General features: G+C 43.3%; 1 protein-coding gene across 2 annotated transcripts in view; it reads right to left on the bottom strand.

Annotated features, from left to right (window-relative positions):
* Positions 1 to 20,974, bottom strand: part of shtn1 (shootin 1) — a 38,905-nt gene that overhangs the window by 14,176 nt on the left and 3,755 nt on the right. For both annotated transcript variants that reach the window (XM_026191157.2, XM_026191158.2), the window contains exons 3-6: positions 19,823 to 19,883; positions 10,461 to 10,555; positions 6,206 to 6,374; positions 2,952 to 3,049 (exon numbers count right to left, since the gene is read on the bottom strand). In XM_026191157.2, coding sequence (XP_026046942.2) covers positions 2,952 to 3,049; positions 6,206 to 6,374; positions 10,461 to 10,555; positions 19,823 to 19,883 — 423 coding nt within the window. The remainder of the gene's footprint in view (positions 1 to 2,951; positions 3,050 to 6,205; positions 6,375 to 10,460; positions 10,556 to 19,822; positions 19,884 to 20,974) is intronic.

Here is a 20,974-nt window from a genome sequence, read left to right as displayed (position 1 = left end):
AATGAAGCTGAATTTTTCTTAGTTGTGTTGCAGTGTGCACAGCACTTCCACTGAAAACAGGCACAGCCATGCCTTTTAAGAAAGGAGATCAGAACACATATACAAAGCTATACCATGGACATGATCAATATTGAGCTGGAAATATATATCTGAATGTTAAAATGATTTGTTATTTGTCCATCCATCCATCCATCCATCCATTTTCCTCCGCTTTACCCGGGGCCGGGTCGCGGGGGCAGCAGCCTAAGCAGAGAAGCCCAGACCTCCCTCTCCCCAGCCACCTCCTCCAGCTTGTCCGGGGGAACACCAAGGCGTTCCCAGGCCAGCCGAGAGATATAATCTCTCCAGCGTGTCCTGGGCCTCCTCCCAGTGGGACATGCCAAGAACACCCAGGAGGTGCCCAGGAGGCATCCTTGTCAGATGCCCGAACCACCTTAACTGGCTCCCTTCGCTCATTCGGGAGGAGCAGTGGCTCTACTCTGGGTGAATTTCTAACCCTATCTCTAAGGGAGAGACCAGCCACTCTTCGGAGGAAGCCCATTTCCACCACTAGTATCCGCGATCTCGTTCTTTCGGTCACTACCCACAACTCGTGGCCATAGGTGAAGGTAGGGACGTAGATCGACCGGTAAATTGAAAGCTTCAGTTTTACACTCAGCTCTCTCTTCACCACAACAGACTGCACATCACTGCGGCTGCCACACCAATCTGTCTGTCAGTCTCCGGCTCCCTTCTCCCATCACTCACGAACTAGACCCCGAGATACTTAAACTCCTCCACTTGGGGCAGGAACTCGTCCCTGATCTGGAGTGGGCACTCCACCCTTTTGGAACACACCCTCCGGTCCCCCTTCTTAAAGATGGGGACCACAACCCTGGTCTGCCCATCCAGAGGTGGTGCCCCTGATCTCCACGCAACATTGCAGAGACGTGTCAACCAAGACAGCCCTACAGCATCCAGAGCCTTCAGGAACTCGGGGCGGACCTCATCAACACCAGGGGCTCTGCCACCAAGGAGCTGTTTAACTGCCTCAGTGACCTCGCAGAGATAGGTGAGCCATCCACCTCATCCCCAGACTCTGCTTCCTCCATGGAAGACGTGCCAGTGGGATTAAGGAGGTCCTCGAAGTATTCCTTCCACTGCCTGACAATTTTCTCAGTCGACGTCAGCAGCGCTCCATCTGCACTATACACAGTGCAGGTAGAGCACCGCTTTCCCCTCCTGAGTTGCCTGATGGTTTGCCAGAATCTCTTCGAGGCAATCCAAAAGTCTTTTTCCTTGGCTTCTCCGAAATTCCTCCCACACCCGAGTTTTTGCTTCAGCCACCACCCACGCCGCGTTAAGCTTGGCCTGTCAGTACCTATCAGCTGCCTCCGGAGTCCCACGGGCTAACCAAGCCTGGTAGGGCTCCTTCTTCAGCTTGGTGGCACCTCTCACCTCGAGTGTCCACCATTTGGATTGGGAATAACCACCACGACAGGCACCAACTGCCTTGCGGCCACAGCTTATTGCAGTGGCTTCGACAGTGGAGATGCTGAACATGGTCCATTCAGACTCAATGTCCTCAGTCTCCCTCAGACTGCTGGTGAAGCTCTGCCGGAGGTGTGGGTTGAAGATCTTGGCTGTCGGAGGGGTGCTTTACTGAGCTTCAGGTCCTGGAAGGGTAGAACATATGAATGTCCCATAGCAGCTAGGTTCCCTAACTTTTGGTAGCTGTTGAAAGGATAAAGTTTTGGTATATCAGTGGTTAGAAATACCATTAATACTTTAGTATTACCTTAACACAAAGTCAGGGCTGACCCGGGACCATTGCTGTGAGTCACAGCATGAAGGTCCTTTCACAGCAGACGCATTCACTTCTAACTGAGAGCGCAAAATTTGTTGCGCTGGCCGCTGCGCTGTCGTTTTCTTGCTGCAGCTCTGCGTGTACTAGATGCGCCTGCTCCTTGTTGTTTCTGTCTCTGACTTTATGTCCTCTACAGGAGTTACTGTTGTTTTATCTTCAAATGTTCAATAAAAACATGTATCGCTCATTCACAACGAAGAAAGCTTTGTAACTATCCTACTACTGGTGTCTTCCTACATACTAGTGAAGACTGTGTCATTTCCACAATGCTGCTCCTTCTCGAGGTCCACAGAGCCGTTAAAGTCTCTGGAGGTCCCTGTGTGAGCTCGTAAACCTGTGACACAAAATTCATCGGACTCGGACACGCACAGACTGTTTTCCTTCGTGGTGATGAAGGAAAACGCTGGGCTGGCATGTAAAAGAGCATTTATCCTTCCAGGACCTGCAGCTCCGTAAAGCACCCCTCCGACAGCCAAACCCATCTGTTCTCTGATTGGATTGTTTCATTTGTGATTGACATGACATTCACCAATCAGCTGAAAGGAAGAAAAATCGGGTCAAAATTCGTACTTGTAAGTTGAAACTGTCACACATCCAGGGAACCAGAGCGCAGAGTTTTACACGTAGACCTATGCAAACAACACTGTAACTCATGTAAATACTTTTACAAACACAAATTCTCATCTATAGAAGCACAAACATAACATTTTAACATGTTTAAAGGTTACAAAACTCAGTTCACAACTAAGCATTTGATTTACAAGCACAAAATATTTATGACCACAGTTTGACCACAGACATGGTCCTAACATTTAACTTACAGTGCACACCTGCCTTAAATGTGACTCGTTGTGTGTTCCCTCTCGACTGCAGCAAAACAGAGATGCGGCAGCACATGACAAACCTCTGCCATGCAAAGTGCAGCTGCACACACAGTGGATCCCTTTCTGTCCTCCGTGCTAATGTGTCACTGTTATTATTGTTAGGAAACAACAATGCAGGGACACATTTTGCACATATTCACTACTAAGAACTGGGAATCTGCATTCACACGCTTGCTGGCCAAAGTATTCACAACAGGGAAAAAGAAATATTAAATACTTACTTCCTCCTTGGTCGCCCTCAGTAGTTCTCTTACTGCCTCAAGATCAGAGAGTGCTTGATTTTTCTCCTTAACTGTCATTTCCAACTTATTTTGCAGCACTAAAAAAAGCAGCACAGTTAAACAATGTTGTTGTGCACTGACTGTACAACTGTGACATTCTGTGGGTTAACCTGTGTTTGTTTCGTCAAATAAGAACATTTATTATGTAGAGCCAAACCTCTTTGAAACGCTGATCAGTTCTAGTCTACCAAATAATACCAAATGATTGAAACAGAGTAATTCATTCATACTGGTGTTACATTCTCGTTTTTTAGTTTGTGCTTATAGACCGTGCCTAACAAATGTACGAGACCAGCTGTCATACAAACAAGAAAACACAAATACTTCAAACTTTGTCAAAATTGTCTCTGAAACTAAAACTTTATTAGAACTTATGAGTCAAATAAGAATGCTTCTTTGAGTCGGCGCCCTGGACTTTAGCGCTTTAACCACTAAAACTTCCTTTTTTGAAGTTCAGCACTGCAGAACTTTTATATATATATATATATATATATATATATATATATATAAACACCCAGCACGCCCCTGCGGGCGGTTTATCCTTCAAGCTTGGGTCCTCTACCAGAGGCCTGGGAGCTTGAGGGTCCTGCGCAGTATCTTAGCTGTTCCCAGGACTGCGCTCTTCTGGACAGAGATCTCCGATGTTGTTCCCGGGATCTGCTGGAGCCACTCGCCTATCTTGGGAGTCACCGCACCTAGTGCTTCGATTACCACGGGGACCACCGTTACCTTCACCCTCCACATCCTCTCGAGCTCTTCTCTGAGCCCTTGGTATTTCTCCAGCTTCTCGTGTTCCTTCTTCCTGATATTGCTGTCATTCGGAACCGCTACATCGATCACTACGGCCGTCTTCTTCTGTTTGTCTACCACCACTATGTCCGGTTGGTTAGCCACCACCATTTTGTCCGTCTGTATCTGGAAGTCCCACAGGATCTTAGCTCGGTCATTCTCCACCACCCTTGGGGGCATCTCCCATTTTGACCTCGGGACTTCCAGGTTATACTCGGCACAGATGTTCCTGTACACTATGCCGGCCACTTGGTTATGGCGTTCCATGTATGCCTTGCCTGCTAGCATCTTGCACCCTGCTGTTATGTGCTGGATTGTCTCTGGGGCATCTTTACACAGCCTGCACCTGGGGTCTTGCCTGGTGTGATAGACCCCAGCCTCTATGGATCTTGTACTCAGAGCTTGTTCTTGTGCTGCCATGATTAGTGCCTCTGTGCTGTCTTCCATATATATATATATATATATATATATATATGGGCTTTCTTATTTTTTCCACTTTTTGTAAAACAACAAATCTTAAATTTCATGGACAACATAAAAACATTATATTTCAGCATTAAAAGGATCATGTTGAGCTTTAGTGGTGAGTTTAACCATTAAAAAATACTCTTTTAGTTTAATTTAGTGCAGCTGTGGCTCAAACCTGTGCTGTGCCGATACGTTGGTTAAGAACTGTACGTGTCCAAAAATGTGACAAATGGAATAAATCTTGAAATAAAGACGTGTTAATACAAACAGCTCACAGCAGGAACAGTCTGAGACATTTAAACAGGGTACTTAAGCAGAAGAAGGTCGCTGACACCAAAAGCTGTTTCAGGTACAGATGGATTGCCTTCTGGTGAGCAGAACGAGGATTTCGTGTCATAAAATTTTCAAGCGAAATACTGAAAATGATTTGAACAGATGAACACAATCGGTGTGATGTACTTAGCTCAGAACCTACGAGAGCTCGTTTGTTTGGCTGGGATCTACAGAAGTCTGTAGCCAAATATCTGGTGTTTCATCACAGGGGCTGCTTTGACTAGCTGTCCATTAACATGCAATTATGAATTTTCAAGATAATAAGCCCGCAATCTTTGCAAAAGTCAACTTATTTCAGTATTGCCTGTATCACAGCATATTATTTGCAAATGACATGATTATCTGTCCCTTTTAATGCCAACGACATGAATGGAAAAGCATCATCGAGTATAAATCCATTATCACCGGAGGTATAATTACTGTTTGACTAAAGGAACTGACCATGACGTGAGCCAGAGGCAGCTGGAGGAGAAAATACGTCTGCAGTGCTGAACTTCAGTCAGCTGAAAACTCTCAGGACATCTGCCAGTTATTTTATGCACACGTGCGCAACACACCTAATATTTTTTTACTCTAAGGGTGTAGACGTTATACTCTTCATGTCATCTGTAAATTGAATTTTTGGTGAAGCTAAATTTCACACTGTGATGGACGTGGCAATGGGGCGGGCTTAAACCTGTCGGGGTCTGAGACCCAGCATCTTGAGTTTGTTTTTTCTGTTCTTGACTTCTTATGTTAGAATCATGTTTTATTCTTGTTAAGGATGTAGTTGAGTTATTGCATATTTCTGATTAATGAGAAAAATTCTGGCATATTAGTTTGTCTTAGTTGAGTTTTAGTCTGGTTGATGTTTGTCGCTTCGTCATGTCTGCATCTCCATGTTTCCTGTTTTATTTTGAAAGGTCCATTGTTCCCCTGCTCAGTGTGTTTAGTTTTGTTTCCCCTGTGGCGTCATGCTTCATTCTACTTCCCTCCTTCCCCTCCTGTGTTTAAGTCCTCAGTGTCAGGTCGTCTGAGTGTTTTGTTACCACTGTTCATGCTCGGGGTTATTCCCCGTCTACGTGTTTCATGTCTCCTGCCACAGTTTACAGAGTTCGTTTAGTTTTCCCAGTTTAGGTTTCAGTTCTCTTGTTTTGCTTCGTGTTTTTGTTTGTTGGCATTCAGTCCGATAAAACGTCTCTCTCTTCGTTACTTTTCGTCTGCTTTTGGGTCCGCTCCATAAACACGACCGAACCATTACCTCTAGAATCCAGGTAATTTGATTTCCACTCATTCAAATATGTGAGAAACTATGTGCCACGTGAAGACTTTGAGTAAAGTCCTTGTAAAATGAAGAGTCAAACACAAAGCACATGGATTCCAAACTAGATTTCACCTCAGTGGTACATTCCCTTCTTCATTCATCCATCTTCTAACCCAGAGTTTGTCTTTGCAGTAACTTATCACTGCCAGCAGATGCAAGTAAATGTACCAGTGCACAAGTGCTTTCACAGCTCTCCTTGTGACCAGTGAACACATTCTTGTGTTCAAATACTCTTTGGTGAATGAATGAATGCTGTAGGTGAGGTCTGTCAGCACAGCGTAGGCTTTACTTTCTACGGTACCTGAGGTGGAGGTGCAGCACTGAGGAGACAGGCAGTCGTGGCTCGATGCATGCAGGTCCTCACTCTCTTCTGCTTCATCATTGAGGTCGATGTCAGCGATGGTCTCAGGGCTGATGTGAGACAGCAACATCATACTCTTCCTCTTCAGAGAGCGGTTCTGCCTGTCCAGCTGTAGCATGCAGGCAAAGGAAGTGTAATGTACTGTCAGAATAAGATCATAAAGACACCAACTGAAGTTCAACACACCTGCAGTCAAGTCCATAAGTTTTTGGTGCCCTTGCACACCAGCAAAGTGGACTTTTAACATTAATTAAATACAAAATACTTTTGTATTTAATGCAATACAAAAGTATTGCATTAAATATTTAGGAAATACAGCCATCTGAATACATTATTTCACGTTTTCTCAAGAGTAACTGGACTGACTGACAAGCTGTTTCATGGCATTTTAACTGGACAGTGAGGACAGTGAGGACAGTAGGCCATCGCTGGGCTCGAACACAGATTGCAGTGCCAAACTCAGCAAGAGCAAAACATCTGAGACCACAGGAGGCAGCTCAAATAGATTAGAGCAAAATTCTTCTCTTAGTTAAGAAAAACTCCTTCACAACATCAAACCAACTCAAGAACACATTTCAAGGATTACCAAGTTCCACAGAGAGACCTTCATGAACATAAATATGCCCATAAATGCAACAGCTGATGCTATGTGTAGAAATGCTTTGAACATTTGCACTTTAGTCACGTCTTCATCGTTTCACATAATCGGTGGCAAATTCATTTTACAGGAAACAAAGTTGAGCTCAAATCATATTTTGCTTGTTTTCACCAAAGTACTGATACTTCTATTAAAACAATATCTTCTAATGTGCTGCATGTCCTAGCTGCAGTAAACTGTCCTGGTAACAAAGCATTCATGGGTTTTATACAAGTAGACAGTAGACTGTAGACCACCAACATCTAAAGAACATAAACACAACTCGGACAGTCCACTCACAGACCTGCAGTACAACATGGCAGCACCACTGTAGTAGGAATAACAATTCATTTTAGCTGTTAATATTTTCACACTCCGTTATAATCATTGCTACAGGAGTGTGTGCTTCTCTGTTGAAGCATTATACTTTATTAGCATTATATATATTTATATACTTATATATATGAATTAAGGAGACCAGTGGTAAGTAAAGCATGAATGAAAGCCATGGCTGTGGGACTGATGCCTCTTATGCACGCTTCTTGATGTCACCTGAAGGAAGAAAAGCCCCTAAAGGGAAGAAAAAAGTAAAGGAAATAGAAAACAGGAGCCATGAAAGAAGCATTTATTAATGGCATCCCGGTGAGAGCGGATTGCAGCAATTCCATCTTTTGATGACACCCTTCAGACGACAGCTTTTTTTCTGAAATGCAATCAACAATACATAACATGGAATCACATTCTTCTGATAATAATCTACAATCGGTGAAAGATGTACATCTAAAATTACATACTTAGATGACTCGAGGCTGACATAACAGTCGGCTAGCGCTGTCTTTGGAGGTCGCCATTACAAAGTCACAGCCTTGATCATACAGCAACACAAAAACATTAAGCATCAAAGCCACATTCTCCTCTGACTGGTTGTAAATTGCTAACCCCCTCCAGCTGCTTTTAAATCAAAATGTTGACGAGTTAAAGAATTGCTCTAAACTTTGGCTTCTTTCAGAGCGGCCTTGGAGATATTTGTTGTGCAAAATTACCATCATTGGGGACAGAAATTAACATAGAGTTTAACTTGCCGTCGTGGTGTGTTCCAGCTCTGATTTAAATGCAAATGAGTAATAAACCCACGTTAACACAGTGTGCACAGGAATGGTGACTTTGGAGTATTGCTGCTGAAAGGCCAGCGTAATGTTTCAGACTCAGACTGTACTCTGCTTATGGATTTATGGTGAACAAACGTGATGCTTTTAACATAAGTAAGTTAATAATTAATAAATGGATTTATTCTTTGAAATAGCTAAGGACTATTGCTGTCCGCCCCACACACCCACAGCACAGGGAGTGTCTGGTTATGGACGTCGCTTTATATGAAGAAAGAAGCCGTTAGTGAAGCAAAGCGAGCACATCAAATAAAGCCTGAAGGAGAGTCGTTACTTAGACCAAGCAGCCTTTTAGCCAGAAATCATAATTCCTTCCTGAAATAGCACAGTGCTAGCTGTTAGCAGCCGCTTCACTGGACAAAGCCTGAAACATGATGTCTGTTCTGTGCTCAGTCAGCTGCAAGTGGGATTCACAATAATCCTGGACAACATTTCAAGACAAATACAGTTTGTCACATCTGATTCTCTGTCATTAGTTCCAAAGTATGCTGTTCATCTTTGAAACGTTTATTTTACAAAACAAAATTTAAAAAGTAAATTAGGAAGAAAGGCAGCTTGTATACGACTAGTTAGAGTAACACCTACTTCAGATGCTGCAGTGCAAATCTACGTACTGCAGCTGCTCGTGAGCCTCGTAGCTCATGTGGAGACTCAGCAGCACTTTTATTACCTCATACTCACGTTACCTTTTTCTACTCTGGGAGGGGCTCAAGCTTCACTTGACCAATTTAATAGTTGTAAATATCTCAACTTTCTAAAGCTGGACTCCTGGTAACCGCTGGTTACTGCTGTTAATGCAACTGGAATAGATTTATTTTATTTGACTAGTAAAGTTATAGAAGTCTGTTTATCAACAGTGCTTCATGAATCTGGAGAGAAAAGGCTACTTAAAAACGGTAGAGTCACAATTCTAACTCTACCAGAAGCTTCTTCAGTTCAGAACTGAAGAAGCTTCTGGGATGAGAGGTGAAACGTCTTCAAGCAACTTAAAGAAGTCCAGACGCTTTTCTTTCCAAGCTCCTTAGACTACGATGACCTGGATGACTGAGAACCTTCACAGACATGTTCTGAACTTTTGATTGAATATTTGACTAATGTAAAAATTCAATATTTGCATAGGCAAGTTTTAATTTCTATCATATCTGTATCATATTTGCTACGGTTGGTAAGTGTGCTGTGCGATTTAAGCTCCGGGCTTCCTGTGGTAACACAGCTGGTACTGATCTTTGGTAAAGTTTCATCAGGGAGGCATAGTTGGCCTGTTACAGCAGATGACAGAAGCTGAGCTGATCCTTAATCATAGGAACTGTTGATCACCTGAGGTGGGACAATATCATCCACCTTATCTTTGTCACCCTGAGCTACTCATGAGGAGGCGAGCAGGACTCGCGGGGGTCAGCAAACACAAGGAGTCAGATATGTTTCATGGCCACTGCTGAAACACAAGATTTCTATGATCAATAAGAATATCTGTCTACTGCTCAGTGCAGTAAAACTCCTTTAATATAAACATATAGACCTGATGTAACATTAACATCAAATATTTTAATACTCAAATGACACTAGTAAAAATTTCATTTGTTATTTGCTGGTTTAGAGGTTAAAAAACCTTTTAAACATAGAGACACAATTAAGTAATTAAGTGAACAAATGAGTAAGTGATAATGTCAGCAGATGATCAGTGTGTAAATGGACTGATTCTTCCCCTGAAGCACTCAAAGCGCAGCAGTCACTCATTCACACGAGCGCCTTTTCCGTGCTTAAGTGCTTTTTATCCAACGTTCACACACAGTCACACTCCCGTGGATGAAACTCGGGGTTATCCTTGCCCAAGGATATTTGGGATCGAACCAGCAACCTCGCGATTAGCAGATGACCTACTCTGATGAAAAAGCCCACCTTCACTGTAATTCTTCCTCAGTCTCCAACTGTCCACACTCGCGTCCAACCAGGTGGACTCTGAGGGCTTTTGTGCAGAAATTGAATGAGAAATGATTACTGTGATAAGTTCAGCACCAGTGGGCTGCAAAATCACTATGTGCCAGACTCCCCCACTTTCAATCACAACTCGCATTTTGGCAAGGACTCCAAAAAATTGTGCTGTGAATCAGAAGAATCCAACGCAATTTTCTACACTGAGCCGTGGGGACAGGGGCGGCGGCAGAGGACCAGAGAGCGCTGTGATTGTAACCCTGCGCTCAGATAATGTCATCACAAATGGCTGATTGGACTCTAACATTCACTTAGGGAAGCCGGTTTAAACCAACATTATTTTATTACTTTATTCTTCTCTTGTTTTACTTTAATGACACCGTTTTAGTAAATGTGAAACTGAATCTGAGCACGCATAGGAAATTAGTTCAGATCTGATTTAACGTAAGGTCAACTGTACCTTGGAGGCCAGCGCTTCAGCACTTTCTCTGCACGTTCGCTCAATCTCCAGGTTCTCCTGGATGGCGCTGACCTCTTCAATGACCATCTGAGAGACTAGAAAACACAGAAAAAGACAAGATGAAAGGAAAGACGGGAAACGGCTTTTTCAGTTTCACGTAACAGAACAAATAAAAATAGTAAAATATGACAAACATCACATCCTACAACACCGATGTGAGGGAATTTCATGACTAATATCTTTCAGTGTTACACGTGGTTGTTAAATTCTAAGCTTACACACTATTGGATACATTTGTTACGATGCTGTTTTAAAAGCTCATCATCCGTTTTGTATGTTAGAGTTAGTGTTTGTATTAAATAGCATGACTGTCAAATGTATTAATAGCTATTAATATTTTTCTGGGTGTTGCTGTCTCCAGCACCTCACAGACTCGGTTATGAGGACAACAGGTTATTAAAAAACACAAGTCAGTGTTTAAACAAAGCATATGTGTGAATTTTACAAACGAGTCATTAGTATTGATGAAATATGAAAGGCTGTACTCATGTGAAGAAGAACTTTAACATCAACTCATGAACAAAAGGTCGTGATGGAAACAAAGACAACAATTAGGTTTTTCTAAAGGACGATGCATCCCTGCAGCTGACGAGAGCGCCGTAACACTCGACACCTCAGCACTGAATGACCTCATTAGAACGAGACTTTACACCGAACCTCATATTTATTTATGAGCTCATATTCAGATTATTTACCCCGTTTTTTATTTTCTTCATCCGTGTCTGATTGAATAGACGAGGAAAAGGATAGAGAACCAGAATATTAATAAAGGGGAGTGTTGTGCAAGTATTTCAAGGGTGGACATGAGCTTCTCTTTACGAGTCATGACGTGTGATGCTACACCTCAGCCCGGGTGGGAACATTTAATTCTTTACTAAATGGTGACAAGAAGTGATTTTTAATTGATATTACCTATGACAATGGCAAAGGAAATACATGACCAACACATTTACCGCTAACTGCGTTCTGGGTTTAACGCTGGTCCCGACTCATGTAAAAATCCACACAGGCCATGTTTGGTGGAGAAAGCAGGAGCTCACACAGCAGAGAGGAGCGTGGGAAAGCTTTCACTGCACACTGCTTCTATGTAACAATAGCAGTTAAGCTAACATTGCTGGAGTTTTCGTTTTCTTTTCTTTAATTGACATTTAGGAATAACTGTACAAAACCATCAGCTTCAACAATTTGTTACATGTATTTTTGCTTTTTTCTCTTTTTAAACAACTAAAATATCCATACAAAAGGAGGGAAAGAGAAAAAAAGGAGCAAAACAGAAAAAGAAAGAAAGAAACAGGCATGTAGGGAGTGAGATTTTACTACCATTAATATAACTAATATATCCTCTAATATATCTTCTAGTACTTAACACAGTCAAAATCAAAATCTGGCCTGCGTTTTTTTATATAGTCCATCCATTTCTTCCATCGTGATACAAACAGGTCCTCTTATAGTTCATATCTGCTGGCCTGTTCTCCATCCTGTAAATGTCCATTGTGATGTCCATCCACATGTTCATAGCTGGGCTCTCAGGAGAAAGCCATTTTTCTGTGATGGCTTTTTTACCTGCTGCCAGTAAAATATTAAACAAGTATTTATCGTTCTTTGTCCATCCTTCTGATAAGTCCAAAAAATAAAGTTTTACTTCCCAAAGGTAAATAACCTCCAAATATCTCTCGTATTGCTGCATGTATCCCCTTACAATACGTTTTAATAACATGACAGTCCCAGAAAATATGATAGTGATTTGTGCGGGTTACCTTCATAGTGAGATTTTTGGTGAGGTGGAATAAAATATCTTATCAGGCTTTTCCACCCAAATTCCCTCCAGCTCTGTGAGCTGCTACATTTCCATATGTATGTCCATATTGTTGTCCTCCTTTATCTCTATTCCTCCCTCCATTTCCCATTTTGTTTTGATATATAGGGTCGAGTGTAATTTCATATTTGTTAATCCCTTATAAAGGCCAGATACAATGCCTCTGTCTTTATTTGAACTGTATGAGCTTTTAAGGAGTTTTATTCTTCTTTTGTTTCCGTTCTGCTTTTTTGATCATGTCTGGTTTGATCTGTGAGGCAAAGTCCTGAAAACAAGCCAGAAACACTAAAAACAATCTCAGCACACTTACCTTTTTCCTTTGGGTTTTCAAGTTTTCATTCATACAAATATAAATGTGCTCTGAATAATGTAAACATGTCGACAGTTACCTGGATGTAGAGTCAAGAGGGTCTGTGGGAGCTGTAGTTGGCAGAAGCTGCCTGCAGCAGGGATGATTACAGGAAATGTGTCAAACCCCCCAAAACGAGACTTTTAAGAATAAAATAGTTTGTGTCCCACGTTGTACATACTTTAGTCTTAATTTGAAAGTTTTACATGAAACCTGTTTGGCGTCTGTCTTTTGTCATGTTTGTTGTGTGTTCAAAGCTTCCAGGCAGTAAAAATAAAGTGTGGATGAATAGTAAAGGTCAGATTATCGATGCAGAGAAAAGGTTTGACCTGTACAGCAGAGCGTAAACCCAGTGACAACACCCTGGCACCACTAAAGACACTGAAGGTGATTTATGAGTGTAACTGAACATGCAGCCGTCCGATTCACTGTCAATATGAAACTCTGTGATTGAACAGTTTTAGTAAAACATTGGGAACAAAATCTGACGAAACTCCAAACAGCAACGTTTCAAGCTGCAATCGTACCTCGGTAGGAGAAGAACACCCTAAAGACTGCCCTGCCACTTAACTAATTAAACATTACAGCTGAGTGAGGGAGAAATTAAGCATTAGTGCCACTGCCGTGGGCAATTCCTTCCCCCCGGTGACACCTAATTAAGAAGTTGATGAACGTCAGCGCTCTGCGATATCCACTCTGCCGTCCTCCGTATCAGGCGCTCAATAGCACTTAGCTGCCAGTTTTCTTCCTCAGCCTCTTCTCTGTCGCTGTCCAGACTCGGCAACCTACGAGAGGGCGCCTCGAACTAAATGACGTGTTAATTATAATTACTGGTAGCCATGGTAAATAAACAGCGCTGGAAGCGTTGCAAGTATATGAGCACGAGTCCACAGGGGGCTCTGACACATCACAATTGGCATTCTTAATTGTAAGTTTCAGCCTCCCCATCATTGTCCCTCCATCTTTCCCCCCCTCTTTTTCACGCTTGTCTTTTTTCATCCCGCTCTCAGGAACGACAGTGATTACCCCTGTGCCGACGTGCTACATAATGGTATCAGCGCCGTCAACGGAGCAGTGAATTAAATTGTATCTGCAGCCGCTGCGAAGCCTTGATGAGGGGGGCAGATGCCTTTGTGGTGTTATCATTATAACACAATGGTCATGTTGTCATCAACCTTGCCATCGCCAATTGAAAAGGCACGATTGTGTGTTGGGGGCTTTTCGTCACATCCTCCCACAGCCCCCGCTCCCCTCCACCCACCACCCACCCAACACTTCTGCCCCACCCCCAGCCGTTTCGTTGTGAATAGGAGCAATTTTCTAAGAGCTATGAAATCACGTAATAGGTCCTAATATGCAGCTGCTTGGCACAGTCAGGCAGCCTCTATTAACGCGTAAGTCAAACACAATATGTGTTTTGGCTGGAGAATCACTGAATACATGAGTACAGGCCAGAATTATTCAGATGAAAATCCACACAACTGTCATGGCTACAAAGACAAACTATTTGCTCCTTCCTTTGACATGTGGTGCCCCATTTCAAATTCTGTCTCCACTAAAGTGGTCATAGCAACCTGTAAGGAAAATCAATTGAATGGTGCAGCGGAGCACCTGAAATGTGTTTGCAATCCCGGGAAGCGATTAAAAGCTCAGAAAAGGAGCTGGGGATGCAAGGGTGCCGCTCACGTGCCATTATCTGTATCCAGGCTCGTATTTCCACAGCTGCAATCATTTTCAAACAACATAAATTTATTACAGTGCGCCATCTTACTGGTAAATAGGCCCGTTAGTTTAGCCTGCAGCTAACTTTTCCAAGTGTGAGTGACAGAGATTAGGGCTGCCACGATTAGTCGACTAGTCACGATTACGTCGACTATCAAAATCGTCGACGACTGATTTAATAGTCGACGTGTCGTTTGAAGCTTTGTAAGATCCTGAAAGACGCAGGAATAAGTAGCAGGATTTAAGAGTGTAATAACGGACTGAAACAGAAGATGGCAGCACTGCATGTACAAGGATGCCAGCTGCCCTTAAACCCCGAAGAAGAAGAAGCTGTGTCCCAGAATTCATAGCGCGGCCCTGCTCAGTTTCCAACAATGGCGGCAGCTAGTTAGTTTTAATGTTACTCTTATTATTCTTTCTGGGTCACAAAATAAACGTTTAACATATTTTCAGGCGAGAATGTAGCTGTGTAAACCTCAAATATCTGCTCAGTTTATCAGGACACCACATATTTTCAAAAGCGCTCCGACGTTTTCGGAGACGTCTGTTACCCACTAGCTCGATAGCTAGCCGGGGGCTAGGCTAACTAGAGCCGTGAGAACACCGGACTCCCTGCAGATCGTTTTCAAACCCACCGACGTCTTTCGCTACTGAGGTTAAACATGATATATGAGTCACTTAGATAACTTAAAATGTTATTGTTGGCTTTCTTTAGTATTTTATTTGTTCCTGAGTAAATCGGTTTGGCTGAGATTAAAGTTATAGTTTTTACACAGCTGAATAAACGTCAAGCAGACAGCTGATTATCAGAAGTGTGAGATGCTCGAGAATTTACTCCGGTGTCCTGTTATATTTTAGATAGCAAGGAGTTTATTAAACTTCACCGAAACAATCTGCAAATTTCATTAAAATTGAATAAACTATCATCTTGTCTTTATTTTTAGTTAGCACCTTAAACACTTAAAGCTGTAAGCTAATGATAGTTATATAAGAGCAGATGCTGCTGGTGCAATAAGCTGTACGTTTTATGTCCAATGGATGATGATCTGATTAGTCGACTAATCGCATAAATAATCGGTGACTAGTCGACTATCAAAATAATCGTTTGTGGCAGCCCTAACAGAGATATCATGTTCCTGCTAATGTCCCATACCTCACTGTGCTCCTATCTGTCATCAGTCTTTGTTCTTCAATCAGATTTTTTCATGCTTTTGGTGTCATTTTATAATACAAACAATGTAAACAAACTCACTGTAATGCTGTGTGTGTGAGATTGCATGTTGGACTTTTACTAGCCACTAAATACCTGTACCCCTGCAGAGACTAATGTTCAACCTGTCATGTCTATTTTGTACCATAGAGCAGTGTTTCCCATCCTTTTGGAGCCATCCATCCATCCATTCATCCATCTTCTTCCGCTTTATCCGTGGCCGGGTCGCGGGGGCAGCAGCCTAAGCAAAGAGGCCCAGACCTCCCTTCGCTTTTACACTCAGCTCTCTCTTCTCCACGACGGACCAGTCTGTTGATCGTCTGTCAATCTCCGGCTCCCTTCTCCCATCACTCACGAACAAGACCCCGAGATACTTGAACTCCTCCACTTGGGGCAGGAACTCATCCCCGACCCGAAGTGGGCACTCCACCCTTTTCCGGCTGAGGACCATGGCCTTAGATTTGGAGGTGCTGATTCTAATTCCCGCTGCTTCACACTCGGCTGCGAATGGTTCCAATGCGAGCTGGAGGCCCTCACCTGATGAAGCCAACAGAACCACATCATCCACGAGAAGCAGAGATGAGATTCTGAGGCCACCAAAGTGAAAGCCCTCCGCCACTTGGCTGCGCCTAGAAATCCTGTCCATGAAAATTATGAACAGAACCGGAGACAAAGGGCAGCCCTGGCGGAGCCCATCACCCACCGGGAACGAGTCCGACTTATTGCCGGCAATGCGAACCAAGCTCTTGCAACGGTTGTATAGGGATCGAATGGCCCGTAGCAATGGGCGAGACACCCCATACTCCCGCAACACCTGCCACAGGACACCCCGAGGGACACGGTCGAATGCCTTCTCCAAGTCCACAAAACACATGTAGACTGGTTGGGCAAACTCCCATGCACCCTCAAGTATCCTGGAGAGGATAAAGAGCTGGTCCAGTGTTCCGTGACCAGGACAAAAACCGCATTGTTCCTCCTGTATCCGAGGTTCGACTAGCGGACGAACTCTCCTTTCCTTGAATTACTACATTTATTTCTCTGAAGTTTACAAACACAAAACAACCCAAAGTGTCCACCAAATATGCAAAAAAACAACGTTGACAGACCGAGACTCTCCAAATTGCTCTCAAAGTCAAAACAAAATTATTTTTCTATTTCAAGAAAGTGTTGGCTGAATTAAAACTACTTTTTTTTAAGCATTATATCTCTCATCTCATTTTCCTGCTCGTGTCTCTGAGGCTGAAGGAGACGGACACCTGCGAGGAAGCAGTGACTGCAGGTAAGCTGGGAAAGTGAGAAGGGGCTGCAGACCCCTGCCCCCCACCACCGTTGTCCTCGTTGTTCCTCCACTCTTTGGTTTCGTCCTCTCTAACCAGCAAAGGGGGTCCCAGACTTTGTCCCAGGAGCTGACTGACTTTGCTGGCCTTCAGCTGAGCATTCTCGACTGCAGACACACACGCACACAGCCTCATTTGACTCAGGCATTCAGCACTGTGGTAGAACTCTCCTTTCCAGCACCCTGGCATAGACTTTCCCAGGGAGTCTGAGGAGTGTGATCCCCCTGTAGTTGGAACACACCCTCCGGTCCCCTTCTTAAAGATGGGGACCACCACCCCGGTCTGCCAGTCCACAGGTACTGCCCCTGATCTCCACGCAACATTGCAGAGGCGTGTCAACCAGGACAGCCCTACAACGTCCAGAGCCTTCAGGAACTCGGGGCGGACCTCATCAACACCAGGAGCTCTGCCACCAAGGAGTTGTTTAACTGCCTCAGTGACCTCGCCCCCGGAAATTGGCGGGTCATCCCCCTCATCCCCAGACTCTGCTTCCTCCTCGGAAGACGTGTCAGTGGGATTGAGGAGGTCCTCGAAGTATTCCTTCCACCGCCCGACAATTTTCTCAGTCGACGTCAGCGGCGCTCCGCCAGCACTATACACAGTGCAGGTAGAGCACCGCTTTCCCCTCCTGAGACGCCTGACGGTTTGCCAGAATCTCTTCAAGGCAGTCTGAAAGTCTTTTTCCATGGCCTCTCTGAACTCCTCCCACACCCGAGTTTTTGCTTCAGCCACTGCCCGAGCCGCATTCCGCTTGGCCTGTCGGTACCTGTCGGCTGCCTCCGGAGTCCCACAGGCTAACCAAGCCCGATAGGACTCCTTCTTCAGCCTGGTGGCTCCCTTCACCTCTGGTGTCCACCATTTGGTTCGGGGGTTACCACCACGACAGGCACCAACCACCTTGCGCATCACACTTACTGTTTTTCAAATATTTATCTATTGCTATTCCGCGCTGCATTGTCTCACAGCATGACTATTATGTCATTTCTCCTTTGTCTTCTTCTGTTTTACTGGCAGTTGGAAACCCATTTAATTAGAGCAGGTAGTTGTACTGCCCTCTAGTGGAAGAGAATGTTATTGTTCCGCCCGTTACTCACGCCGATAGCTTAGAGGACCAATCAGGTGGAACCAGATAACCGTCCACGGCATACCAGTGGATCACCTGACACACTTATGTGCCAAGGCCCAGTGGTTGGGAAACACTGCTGTAATGGCATGGTACAATTCAACATTATATAGCATCATGCTAGCTTGATCTTAAAATAAATAGTGACAAATTACATTAGAAGCAATATCAGGAGACAGATCGTCCCGAGACTTTGCTCTAAAATCTAAAAGAAATGTTTTAAATATGTACCTTTTACTGCGTCAGGTCATCTATAGGCACACAGAGCTACCCAGACATACGACAATTAGACGTTGAGGGAACATTTGTGTATATCAGACTAAACTCCTGACTAAACTCCCATTTCTGAAAATCGGGAGCTTCCTAAAAAGCCTGCTGTAAGTGACACCAACAGGAGGCCAGAGAGCCACCAGATCATTATTAAGCCCAAATGAATCAAACTAATCCTACACTTTGGCCGTATTATTGTTTTACATGATAACAGGACTCAAACTTCAGAAGTTTTAAGAGACACAGATGGCAGCAGATGCACACAACAGCAGGAAGTCTTACTGCGAGTGGAAGCACCATTAATATTTCTCACAAGAGAAATGACTTCAACAGAAAAATGCCAAAGAGTTACTGGAGGACTGATGAAGTCTTTAGGTACAACACTGAACCAGCAAGTACTTATTTTCCAGACAACTCGCTGCTTTCATTCTTTAAGGCTGTGTAAAAGTCACCTGGAATATGTACATACTGCTGTACATAAAGTCTGCTTGTTCAGTGAAATTATACTTGATAAGCTTGATAAGCAACGTTTATGACGAGCTTCACAAGCTCAGTATGAGCTCAGACGGTGGTTCAGCCACAGAACTGATGAAACCTGATTTACAGGTGTTTGAGTCTTTAAAATCCTTTGTGAAGAATAACGTGATCGTGCTAATGTGCAGATGGAGGCCTTAATAATTACTGGACTTTCCAGCAGCAGCACGATTGCAACCAAACCAGGTTCAGAAACCAACACTAGAACATCCTTGGATCGCCACCTGAGTCCCTGCATTTGACTTGAAAAAGCTTTGGCAGGAATGAAGACGAGGGCTTACTCTGCCGTAGATCCAGCTGGCTGACTGCATGAATGTAGCTGAGCTTCTCTCAATGTAGGGACACGGGAGAAAACAAAATCCACGTGGGAGAAAAAAAAAATCTTTGTCTTGTAAACGTAATTATTTGGTGTTTAAAACCACTCGATCAGTGTATGTGCAGATCTTATTCATGCAGCTGCAGTTTGACTTTGTAACAGTGTAACTTCTGATAGTTTGATAATTATTGTGTTACATACATACTGTACTTATTACTTTTTGCTTGTGAATTTATTACTGTATTTCCATTGTGAGTAATTCATGAATATGGATTTGTCACAAAGCCCAAAGGCATTTCCTTTTAGTCATATGTGTCAGGTATGCATGTCTTTTAAACTGTCAGCTGTTCACAGAAACATAAATCCAAACCAAAGCGCCTCCAGGTTCAATCGTTTACTCTCTGGCCAACAAACGGACTTTGACATGTAGAACAGGAAAAGCTACAGACGCTGGACAATTTCATAATCTTAGATCGGGATTACCCACTGTATGTGTTAGCGCCATAGACACGTATGACACATGCTCAGAGCTGTGATATGTGTATTAAGCATTGATGTGCAAACAATAGTGAGTTAAACATGTTGGTGCAATGGGGATCTCACTTTTGGACACAGGTGAACTTACCTTGCTGGAACTCAGAGAGCTTCTTCATCGCCTCGTCTCGCTCCTCTTCCAGCCTCTTGAACTTATGTAAGACACAGAGTAGCTTCAGTTCATCATTAACCTTTATGCAATGCCACAGCTCAGTCTGGAAAAGCAGGTCATTTAAATGCGATGACAGTATATAAAACTATGTAGATGTTAAGAAGGGAAAACCCCCTGATGGTCTCTGTGAGCACCTCAGACCTTTTGTTTAGCAGCCATGTTTAGTCCTACGTGTACCTAACCTTCCATAATACATGTGTAGATAAATTGTGCTAAACCAAACAAATGAAATAGATTGTTGTGCTACTTTGTCCTCATTCACTGTTGTTTCTGCCATTAAATATCAGTAAATCATTATCTGGTCAAACTTCCTTCTAAACTGAGCCTTACAGATGATCCAGTTTGGCTTGATGCTAAAGATCAACACTGTGTGTTCAGCTTAAGTTTACTGGACGCACACTGAGCTCTGTTCACAGAGGATGTGGACACCGTTATAGCAGGTGGTTCATTATTAATCCTTCACTGCTCATAATAAAACAATACTGTACAATATCAGTGATATTACTTCCTGGAATACTGTGTAGATTACAATGTTCATGAACAAGTATTGTTCCTATACTGGACGCCATGTTATTTGCTGAAACAGGGGGAAATGAGCACTAAAGGTCTAACTACGTTACCCAACATTAGCTTCACAACAGGAGTGAAGTCAATATTGATTGTAATTCTATTGTAATTCTCCTGATCCGTGTTCTGTGTGAGGAATCACACGGGCTAATCTTAGTGTGAAAACGTTTTAGAAATGGAGCAGGGAAACAAAAGCTTGGCAGGTGACTCAGGCTCACCTGTGAAAAGCTCCATTGCTGTGGAACTCGTGATTGTTTCCAGTGTGCAACAGTCACAACAATATTGCAGCAATCATAAGAGGGACTACGCTTGGAGAGATAGAAGTGATTTTTTTGCCATTGTTCATTCTCAGTGTTCGAAACAGTTAAAGACAAATATTACACACAGACTGACCTCATATCTGCTTAGTTTTAGACAATAACAAAAATGTGATCATGGCAGCTATTTAACACAACACTGAGTACTGGACCTGCTCGAGGTTATTATCAGCTCGATGCTTTTTAA

The sequence above is a fragment of the Astatotilapia calliptera genome, chromosome 13, assembly GCF_964374335.1.
Source record: "Astatotilapia calliptera chromosome 13, fAstCal68.1, whole genome shotgun sequence".
In the NCBI taxonomy this organism is placed as follows: Eukaryota; Metazoa; Chordata; class Actinopteri; order Cichliformes; family Cichlidae; genus Astatotilapia; species Astatotilapia calliptera.
The sequence above is the reverse complement of the archived record's forward strand: the minus strand, read 5'-3'. Positions and strand labels throughout refer to the sequence as shown.